The sequence below is a fragment of the Oreochromis niloticus genome, linkage group LG20 (assembly GCF_001858045.2).
Source record: "Oreochromis niloticus isolate F11D_XX linkage group LG20, O_niloticus_UMD_NMBU, whole genome shotgun sequence".
NCBI lineage: Eukaryota > Metazoa > Chordata > Actinopteri > Cichliformes > Cichlidae > Oreochromis > Oreochromis niloticus.
Window position 1 is genome coordinate 4,055,362 of NC_031984.2, and position 11,306 is coordinate 4,066,667.

The window sequence follows — 11,306 nt, forward strand, 5'->3', positions numbered from 1 at the left end:
TTCGTGATTAACAAATGACTTTGTTCGGCGGCGTACCCACCGCGAGCAGAACTCCGGTTCAAAAACCGCTGTTTTTGAACACTTATTTACTTTAGCACTTTAATGGGCTTACTTTGAAACAAAGTGCAATTAAATGATTATTGTTATGTGTTGCCTTGAATTCGGCTATGCTGTCTGTTAGACAGTTGTTTTCCTTTATTGTTATTTTTGTATTTGTTATATAAATATATTTTAAAATGTATTTTAGCACATATATTTTTTGGCCATTTTTTGTATATTTTGAAATATATTTCAAAATGTATTTTAAAATATATTTTTTTACCATATGGGGCAGGAAGAAAGCGAAAGTCAGTGGAGGTCCTGGGTTTGTTCCAGAAACAGGTTTAACTGATTTTATGTTAACTTTTTTCAGTGAAGTCTGAGTCTGTTCTTTTGGAATCAAGAATAAAGCTTCTTCAGCAGGTAAATAAAGAGCAGGGCTTCCATGTGAAACCAGAGCAGCTGAAATCTGAATATCTATTATAATCACCAATACTAGAGAGATAGAAAAATAAACGTTAAAATGACTGAAAGTTTGAGTAAGGTTCATTAAGGCAGTATGAGCTTAGATCTTAGTCATTTCAAATTCTTTGGTCATATTTTCTTGATAAATAAAACAGGAACACTAAGCATTAGCTGGTTGCAGATGATATTTTTAAGACTATTAGGAAAAAAAAAACCTTAAGAGGATTCATTCATTTTTATTGTCCTGCCCATCCTTGTTTCTTTGCAATTACCAAAATCCCGCAGTTACACTGTCAAAATCCTTGAAGCACAGAAAGGCTATGAACTTAACAGGTGTTTGTTACAGTTTTTTACACCACCTCATTTGGTATCTTTATATTTAATAACAGGTCACATATGAATCAAATATTTCTGCTGTTCTTTAATGTCAGACTTTAATCAACAAAAACCTCTCAGTAAATGTTTTTCTCCGAACCCTTTGATTGATTTTTCCTCCTTTTATCTCCTCATTTTATTACATTATTTCCTCAGGAATTAATAAAGTATTCTGATTCTGATTAAAAGCACAAGAAAACAATTTTTCATCAGTAATGTTTGATTCATGATACATTATTAAACAAATTACACTCAGTGAGTCTACTGACTTAAACAGCTTTAAAAACACATGTTAGATAATCTGACAGGCTGTTTGTTTTAGACAGAGTTTGATAACATCTTAGTAATCACCTAATCAATAATTAGTTATTAATTAATTCCCCAATTCTTTAAAATTTACAAATATATTTGATCAAAAATAACACATTTAATAAACACTAAATGTACAGTGAAATAATATTTCTACAATGTGATCTCCCCCCTTGATCTTCATGTTGGCTTTAATGAGCTGCTGCTAAATGATAATTTCTCACTGAGTATCACTGCAGAGCACAAGCACTCTTTTTCATTTTAGCAGCAGCAAAATACACTCCAGCTCCTAATGCAGTTCCCACTGCAGCTCCCACTGCAGCTCCTACTGGACCTCCTACAAGTCCAATTGTAGCTCCAACAGCAGCTTCAATACCCAGTGCAGTACCAACTCCAACACCCGCTCCGAGAGCAGTTCCTATAAAAATAGCGATCATTCTGTCTTGAATAAACTTATTATTTCTTTCTGCTGTGTATCTTGCTTCTTCGGGTGTCATATTTGTTTCCTTTATTAGTCGTTCCATCTCTTTCTTTATAGCGTTCTCTGCCTTTGTAAACATCTTATTGGTGTAGCATATTCCTCCATTTCTCTGGACCATGGTTTTGATCTTCTCCAGCAGCTCTTTGACCTGAGCAGGATCTCTGCTTCTGTTGTTAAAAACATGATATCTTCCTCCACACTGATGGACTAAGTCATACAGAGCTGGATTATTGGTAATGATTTCTTCTATGGAAACCATCAGATCATCTACATGTGTGAACAACACCATGGTGTAACGAGCTGCTTCTTCTCCAAACACCTTCTGAAGGATTTTCACCATTTCTTGTTCTTCCTCTTTAAATACTCCTGGATGGACCACAACCAGGAACACGTGAGGACCAGGAGCAGCAAAGGAGATGAATCTAGCAATCTCTTTCTTCACCTTCTGTGCAGTTAGTTCTGTGTCAAACAGACCTGGAGTATCAACTACAGCCAGTTTTTGAAAATCAAATAGAGCTGTTTCCTTCTGACACTCTAATGTCACTGAGGAAGAAGATGATGTTGATCTAAATACATTTCCCTCTAAGATGGTGTTTCCTGTTGCACTCTTCCCAGCTCTGGTTTTTCCCACAAGAACCATTCTGAGGTCTGGTTCCAATTTTTTAAATGCTCTCTCAGCCTCTTTGAACATCTCATTGGTGTAGTATCTTCCTCCATTTTTCTGAACCATGGTCTTGATCTTCTCCAGCAGCTCTCTGACCTGAGCAGGATCTCTGCTTCTGTTGTTAAAAACATGATATCCTCCTCCACAATGACAGATGAAGTCACCGAGAGCTGAATTTCCACTTATTACTTCTTCTATGGTGACTTCATCAGCCTCCAGATTGTCTCCACAGGTGAACAGGACCATAGTGTAACGTGCTGCTTCTTCTCCAAACACATTCTGAATTATTCTGACTGTCCTTTGTTCTTCTTCTGTGAATCTGTTTGCCTGGATCACAACCAGGAACACATGAGGACCAGGAGCAGCAAAGGGGATGGCTCTACTGATCTCTGCCTTTATCTCTTCTTCAGTTTTGTGGGTGTCAAACAGACCTGGAGTATCAACTACAGCCAGGATCTGACCATCAAACTGATCTGTGTTCATCTGACACTTTTCTGTTGCCGTGGTAGAAGATGGTGTAGATCTAAATACTTTTTGTCCTAGGATTGTGTTTCCTGCTGCACTCTTTCCAACACCAGTTTTCCCAACAAGCACAATCCTGAAGTCAGCCTGTCTGAATATTTCACTGGTGTAGTAGCTTCCTCCGTTTCTCTGAACCATGTTGTTGATCTTCGTCAGTAACTCTGTGACCTGAGAGCAGTCACTGCTTCTGTTGTTAAACACATGATATCCTCCTCCACACTGATGGATGAAGTTACCTAGAGCTGGATTATTGCTAATAAATTCATCTATGGTAACACTAGCTGCCTCTAGATCATCTCCACAGGTGAACAAGACCATACTATAACCTGCTGCTTCTTCTCCAAACATCTGCTGAATTTTTCTCACAATTTCATGATCTTCTTCTGTGAAGCTGCCAGCCTGAAACACAACCAGGAACACATGTGGACCAGGAGCAGCAAAGCAGATGCATCTATGGATTTCCCTCCTCACATCCACGTCAGTCAGTCTGTTCTCAAACAGATCTGGAGTAACAACTACAGTCAGGATTTGACCCCCAAACTCTTGTGTTTCCTTCTGAAACTCTGATGATGTTGTTGACTGAAAAACATTCACATTTCCCAAAATAGCATTTCCAATTTTGTTCTTTCCAACTGCAGTTTTTCCAAGAAGCACAATCCTGTACTCTGGTTTATCTGGTTCTTCTGATTCTTCTTGTTGTTCTGGCTCCTCTGGCTCTGCTGAAAAAATATTATGAACATACTGATGATGGTGTAAAAGGCACATTTTACTGTTTTCTTTCTCTAAAATGAACATTTTTCACAGATAAAACTCTGAAAACAAGCAACTGTTAGCTTCCCTCAGTTGTTTTGCCCAAACTCGGAGACATTAAGTCACTGAATAAATAAAGATAAATTCTGATCTCTACAAATTTTCCTGGACAGAGAAACTGCAGGTTTTGGCACTCCTAAATTTTAGGCCTTGATGTTAATGGCTGCAGATGCCAGTTGGCTTAAATGGTGAAAACTGAAGGATAGACTGCCCGCAGGGAGTGGAGGGGAATTAAAAAAAATTATTTATATAACTTTTACACAGAAACTAATATGAACTCTTGTTCTGTGTAGCAGCGTGTCAAATTGAACACATTGTAACCTTGGTTCTGCCCTGATTCTTGCACAAGCAGATTACATATTATGCATCAGTGACAGTTAGTTGGGTGCATTTCGTGGCCGTACTCTGAGTTGTCTTCAGCAGCAGCTGCTTCCTCATCCTGTTTCCTGTTCCTAAGGTCACAGCCTAGGTGACTGTCAGTGGCAAGACATTTTTAAACATTGAAAGAATACAGAAACAGTCAGAGTTTTGTTCAGAGAACTACGTGCGCACGGGTGAGTGATCGGGTGATACTCACCCCGAGGCTTTGTAGTCAGCTTTATTTATACATCGTAGCATTCCCTGTTTTGTCAGGCTGTAACAGACAATCTGGGCATGTATGGGACACAGTGTATATGTGTGTGTGTGTGTGTAGTGTCTATCTCGAGGAAAACAGAAGCCAGTTGGGTCCTGTTTCCAAGGGTGTCTGCAAGAGACTTTCACAGGAGTCAGCGAATACTGCGGGGCTCATGTGTATGTGTGTGAGAAGAAGCAAAAGACAAAACATAAAGATATGTGAACACTATGTGCTTTCCAAGCCTTTCTTAACAGGAGCATATGAGAAAATGAGTAAATGGAGCATTATAAGGAGAGCTGAGTAAATGAAACATTAAAAAGGAAAATGTATCAAAAAGGAAAAACATCATAAAATCACAAAATCCCTTAACATTCCCTGCTGTTGTTCATATATATTTATGTACTTCAACTACTAGTCACTTGCAGAAGCATTTTCAACTAGAGTATCATTTTGTGAAAACGTACATGATCAACTTTAGTGGGTTTACACAGTTTAGTGCTTAGAAATCATCGTCTTCAACTTGTACCTTTTCTCGAGCTTGTTCAACTTGAGATGATGCAATGTAAGCTTGCACTCTTACAGTAAACATTTTGCTTATCATACTCCGAATACAAGGCAGTACACATGTGGAAAATAAGCAAAGTAGCAGAAGGAGCATCCCAACGAATGTTAGTCCTTTAGTGAGCAATGACTTCCATGACCCGCTAAACAGCCATCAAAATGGTGACGGGTTAGTCCTGAGGCCCTCTGTCCCCCTTTAACGGGTGGACCATATGTGAAATGACCTCTGTGTTTGCACAGTTCAGATGCAAGAAAAATTAGATTTACAACCATAACAGCAGTTACAGATGACACTCCCATCACTCCCCAGTTCTCCCACAGCTTTATTTTGGTGCTACCGTTTCCCACTCCCATTTTGGTGCCACCTTATACCTTTCAAATGTACTTAGACTAGAACCTCTGTCTAAGGAGCTTTTAACCTTTATTTTTATTGCTGCATCTACCAGTATCTTCCAGTTGGGTGATTCTCAGCTTCTTTCTTCGACCTCCGGGGTTAGACCACCCTTTAGTCGTTGCACAGATCAGGGGATTATTCTGCCCCGATTTCAAACAAAGATCTGTGTATTCTGGGGTCACCGCCGTGTCCCCCTTTTTGCCAAGAGCCTCTCGAACCTCGTTGGTCTGGTGTTCCTAGATTTTCGCCAACCCCTTCATGGTTATTGCTGTGTTTATGGGATCCATCTTCTCGAGGAGCCCAAACGCCATGACACTTGACCCCAGTTGCTGTTTCGGCAGTCCCTACATCTGTCTCTGCTGTGAAGGTCCTCATATCTCCGTGTCCTCGTCTGGTGTCTGTTCCTCTCTCTGTAAGAGACAGAAAACCAAAACACCTCTCTCCCTAGCCTTGATAATCTAATGTTGTTATCCATTGCTCTTCTAGTGATTCAAATTTGGTTTAGAATATTATGTTCAGAACTCTCTGACCCAGGGACTTATTCTAATCATTATCTATGTGTGTAAGCGTGTTTGCATCCTCTGCACTCAAAGTCAATACCTACAATATATCAGTCCAGACAGTCACGCCGAACGAAGCTTATGACCTTCAAAAGACTGAGTGCTAACTCATTATGAGCACATTTGCAATGTGTTTATGAAAGTGGTTATAACCACTTAGTTTAATCAAGAAATCAAAAACAAAAACAAATTAACCATTTTTTTTCTAACACATTATAAGCTTAAGTTTTACCATACCTAAATTATTAAACACAAATAAAGTCATAAAATGTTCATAAAACCATTGTTTGATGTTAAAACTCAACTTCCCCTGTTTTGACACACTCCCATGTGTCAATTCAACGGAGCTAGAAAATGAAAAGAGAAGGTTAGTGACACCATATCTCAGAACTCAAAATTAGCAACCAAAGGGTTAAATCTGCAGTTCCACACTCTCATGTGAAGCTACCGTCTCCTCTTCAGTCACTCTTATCCTCCTGCTCCTGCAAGAACAAAACAACACAAAGCGAAGCATCCACCCTTCTCTCGCCGGCTGGGTGAATTGTTTGTCAGCATTTACTAATCCTAAAGTTCGTGCAGTCATTGTCTCAGTATCAAGTCAGTCAAAACTTTTAGTCATCAGTCCAGTCACATGCATTCCTTCACACACATTCATACCAGATGTTGCTGATAATGGAGTCTCACGCGCAACCTATTCGAGTATCCATCACCAGCAAGATGACGTCATCATTTTAAAGGAAAACAATACCTTGTTTTTGGACTGGATTGACTCGCTGCAATCCTTTTAGACTCAGGACTTCTCATGTGATCAGTGTCCCCTATAAGTGAATTTCTCTCAAGCCAATTATAATCATGGAGAAGCACACTTTGCAACTGTTCAGTAATAATATTTTATAGCGCTTTAAATTTCAATCTTTCAGGCCTGGTTTAAAGAGCTGATTGTTAAATCATGAACTCACAAAATATCACCATCGGTGGATCACACCTCTCAGATGTTCTTATCTCAGCGCACTGTAACAAAAACGAAAACAGACGTAACCAACAAAATACTAAAAACAACACAAACTAGGGCCCGTTGCAGACATGTCCAAGCATAAAACTATCCCTCTCTCGCTTACGAGAAAGAACACAACCCAAAGCTCACTGATAAAATCAAGCTAGCACTAAACAAAACCAAAAAATCAACCAGAAATTCACAGGAACGTTTTGCCTCCTGCCGGGACAATATTGTGTGGGAATGAGAACCTCAGGTACCGTAGCACCTTTTGTTCCTCCTTGAATTAAATCTCAATCACAGAAAATGCGGTACTTCGACCTAAAACTTACACTATTAATTCATCATTTTCACTCTGTGCCTCTGCTCCTCATCAGGCTGTGTGAAGCACAGCAAAGAATTCAGTCAAGGCCTTGAGCCATAAACAGACATCACGCACAGACATTGTTTTCATAACCAAACTGTTTCAGACCTTACCCCTTAAATCTACATAAATGTACTCTGGGTGACATAAAACACATTTTAAGTAATCAATGGTAATCAATGGCTCCTCATAAAAATTATGTATTGGGATATTTGTGTGCAGCATTTTGCATATCAGCATAAGCATTTGTTAGCAAAGCATTCTTCATTGCGTCAGCGTGTGTGTGTGTGTGCATCACTCTCCGTTGCACAAGCGTGTGCATGTGTATGTGTATGTGTGTGGATCACTTCTCAGTGAATCAGCATTTCAATTTGTGTGCGTGTGTCATTTCTCACTCAAAAAACAAGTGCACATCTGTTCATGTGTGTGTTTCTTTTCATCAGTGTATGTAGATGTGTGTGTTTGTGTGTTTTTGTGTTCATCACTTTCCTGTTCTGGTGTCTTGGGTAAACCACAGCCTGAAGCATCCCCTGGGGTCCTGCCCTCCTCCTTTTCAGTCTATTTGCGACCATTGCTGCTGCTGCTGCTGCTCAAAGTTCTGTCCATCCTGGTTCTGACCCCAATTGGGGCAGTCCTTTCTCCAGTCCATGCTCACTGCAGGTGAAACCTGCATCTTCTTCTGTGTTTTTGTCCATTCTGAGGTGCCTGTTGACCTCAGTTGCTCCTCCTGTCTCTGTCACGCCCATTTTGCTGCCGTGTTGGTCCATCACTGTCCTGCACAGTGTTAATGCAGAGTTATCAAGGTCAGCATTCTTTTGTTCGGCCTTACTTTTCATTCGGGCTTGGCAGGCGTGTCGTCACAGCTCTGTCAGCTGACGCAGTCTGTGAATTTTCCCCCGTGTAGTGAAACGGGCATTAGGTTTAATGCTCTCCGTCTCTGCTGCATGAGATCGCATTCCTGCAGCACTGTTGACATTTTCAGGTTGTTGTTGTGGGTCCAGCTGTTGCAGCATTTGGTCAGGGTCACGTAGAGGGGAGAGCAGGAGTCCAGGTCAGCCTCGGCTTCCAGGGCCGGCAAAGCAGCCTGTAATTAAACATAAAGAGAAAACAAAAACAAAAAACAAAACAAAACAAAACAAAACAAAACAAAACAAAAGTGTACGAACAGGAAAATGATGTTGTGTTGGCTGTGTTACAACGAGAGGGGAGAAACACCAGGCCAGGCCCTGTTTCAGCCTTCTCTCCCCCTTTTTTCCCTTTTTTTTTCTTTCTCACGATATAATCAACTCATAACCCACCAAGTTGACAGGACAACCTGCACATGTTCAAATTCCTAAGATCATGTTTAAAGTCACAAAAGAGAAATTTTCTTTCCGTCAGTGATCACTTGTGTTGTTCAATCATCAGAAAACATCTCACAATTTGACTCTTAACCACTAAATTTGTTGTTTCCTCACTGGTTGGTCATACCAGTCTCTTTATTTTCTTTTTCTTTGAAGTTAAATTGTTGTCCTGCAACCCAGAGGGTTTATTTGTTAGTAATGGATAAACTTCATCATTTAACAACAGGTGTATGTTAATTTTTGCTGTTTTAACTTTGCTGGAAAATCTTCACACGTTCATGAGTGTAAGCTGTTTTTTCATTGCATGTGTGTGCATTTTCAGGCAGGTTAATTTTAACTTTTTCTCAAACTAGGCATTACCTTAAAAGGAGCCTTTCTCTCACATTTCTCTGCTCGTGTGTGTTTTTGTTCCACCTCTTGTTGTGATGCTCCGGACGCCTTCCCAACCTCCACAAGTCTGTTGGCCCCAATTTTGTGTTAAAACTTCTCTTAATTTCTCCTCTAATTCTCTCCTCGCTGCTGTCTGTTTCACAGCTGCTGATTCTTGCTGGATGTGGTTCCCATTACTATAATTTTGTTTCGGCCGCTGTGCTTGTGGGGGCAGTTGGTCCAGGTCCGTAGCTTCCTGTATTAACACACTAAGAGATTTATTTAATATCATTTTCATCATTGTTAAACAGATAAGCAGGCAACACGCCCACCTTGACAGCGCAAACTGCACGCCAGTCTCCCAACACATTCCTCTCTCTGCTTCTCAATAATTATATGTTATATTTTATTTCAATGCTTATATTTTATATTTTATTTCAATAGGACCACTTTATTGATTTATTTATTTATTAATACTGCCAACACACACTGTGAGACGTTCTGGTACTAGAGTCAGAGGAGGTTATTAAGTCAGCCTTCTACCCTGAACTAAATTCAGGGCGGACTTAATTTTACGCGTTGACGCGCAACCTTTCCTCTTTCTCACCATCCAGTACTCACAGGAAAACAGTAGGAGTAGTGCAGGAGCCTAGAGCTCCTATTCAATGAAGCACTTACTCCTCAACAAACATTCAGCAAACAGTTAGCGCGCTTAGAGAAAATCCTATTTTATTTGACACTCTCGCTTCTCTGGCTACCAACCTTTATTTTTAATCCGTCTTACACAGGCGAGCGTGGCTACCAACCTTTTGTTTTTATGCTGCGGATTATGCTGCGGACTAAGCCTCCCAGGGCGTGTTAATCCGTCTTACGCAGGCGAGCGTGAGATATACTGGCTACCAACCCTTTTTTATGTCGCGAAACAGGCCCCCACAGGGCAGGTTGTTTCGTCTTACACGGGCGAGCATATTACATAGGACACGTCTGTCCTTTTCCTTTTCGGTCCACACAGGACCCTTCTATTTCGAGCAGTGTCAAACTAAAATCGATTATTCAACGCAAAGTGTTTCTGGCTGCTTTATATTCACCTTCAATGTTGCGCTGTGTTCTTTTTCCCGGCGTCACCGAGAACCTGGCGTCGTGGACCTGTATAAGACACTGGCCAGTAGGCGAATGTACGACTCTGGGCTTTTCCTCGCTTCGCTAGAAACGGTGGTTGCAGTGCAGGTAGTCACGACGTCAGGATCTGGTGGCTCCGTCTGTGAATAGTTAGATGATACAATAATATCAATAAACTATCCGGCTCGAAGGACCAATTAAATGTCAGTGGCAAGACATTTTTAAACATTGAAAGAATACAGAAACAGTCAGAGTTTTGTTCAGAGAACTACGTGCGCACGGGTGAGTGATCGGGTGATACTCACCCCGAGGCTTTGTAGTCAGCTTTATTTATACATCGTAGCATTCCCTGTTTTGTCAGGCTGTAACAGACAATCTGGGCATGTATGGGACACAGTGTATATGTGTGTGTGTGTGTGTAGTGTCTATCTCGAGGAAAACAGAAGCCAGTTGGGTCCTGTTTCCAAGGGTGTCTGCAAGAGACTTTCACAGGAGTCAGCGAATACTGCGGGGCTCATGTGTATGTGTGTGAGAAGAAGCAAAAGACAAAACATAAAGATATGTGAACACTATGTGCTTTCCAAGCCTTTCTTAACAGGAGCATATGAGAAAATGAGTAAATGGAGCATTATAAGGAGAGCTGAGTAAATGAAACATTAAAAAGGAAAATGTATCAAAAAGGAAAAACATCATAAAATCACAAAATCCCTTAACAGTGACAAACACAACACTCAGCAGTACATTCTGTTCTATCTGCACCCTACGCAGGCATTTTGCAGGTCAGTGATTCTTGAAATAAGGGACAAAACATGTCCGCCAGATAAAACCCAATTTTAAATTTTAAAAATATGAATACAAGTGTTAACCCAACTGACTAAAAGATAAACCAAGGCAATAAATAATAATAATGTACACTTTTATTGATCCCCGTGGGGAAATTCTTCTCTGCATTTAACCCATTCACTCAGCGAAGCAGTGGGCAGCCACCAGTGCAGCGCCTGGGGAGCAGTGTGTGTATACCTTAAAAATCCTTTGTCCAGAAGCAGGTGTGATAATATTAAAATACAGAAAAAAAATTAAAAGTAATGTAAAATTAAACATCATGGCTCTCATCACTAAGTATTTAAGTCAATACCTTATATAATATCAAAATATGACATTGAAAATTTATTTTTGCATATTTTTTGTAAGTGATTAAAATTGTGTCCAGAGTTTTTGTCAACACCATCAGATTTTTTTTAAAAGTACAAAAAAAATCAGGAATTATTGTGGGTAGCTTACACTGTGAGGACCCCTTTACCACTTCCTGTTTGATACACAT

General features: G+C 40.2%; 1 protein-coding gene across 1 annotated transcript; it reads right to left on the reverse strand.

The window, feature by feature from the left end:
• Window positions 1-905: 905 nt before the first annotated feature.
• LOC100698281 (GTPase IMAP family member 8) lies at window positions 906-10,869 on the reverse strand. The gene is made up of 3 exons (XM_005465035.4): window positions 10,706-10,869; window positions 4,070-4,139; window positions 906-3,574 (listed from the first exon to the last, which is right to left on the reverse strand). The coding sequence occupies exons 2-3, from the start codon at window positions 4,101-4,103 to the stop codon at window positions 1,419-1,421; spliced, it is 2,190 nt and encodes a 729-aa protein (XP_005465092.2). The 5' UTR covers window positions 4,104-4,139; window positions 10,706-10,869; the 3' UTR covers window positions 906-1,418.
• Window positions 10,870-11,306: the final 437 nt, after the last annotated feature.

Bases quoted from the DNA above. Each gene is read 5' to 3' on its own strand.
- LOC100698281 (XM_005465035.4), bottom strand. From the start codon at position 4,103: ATGAGGAAGCAGCTGCTGCTGAAGACAACTCAGA. The intron at 3,575-4,069 runs GTACGGCCACGA...ATATTTTTTCAG, and splicing joins GCTGCTGAAGACAACTCAGA to CAGAGCCAGAGGAGCCAGAA.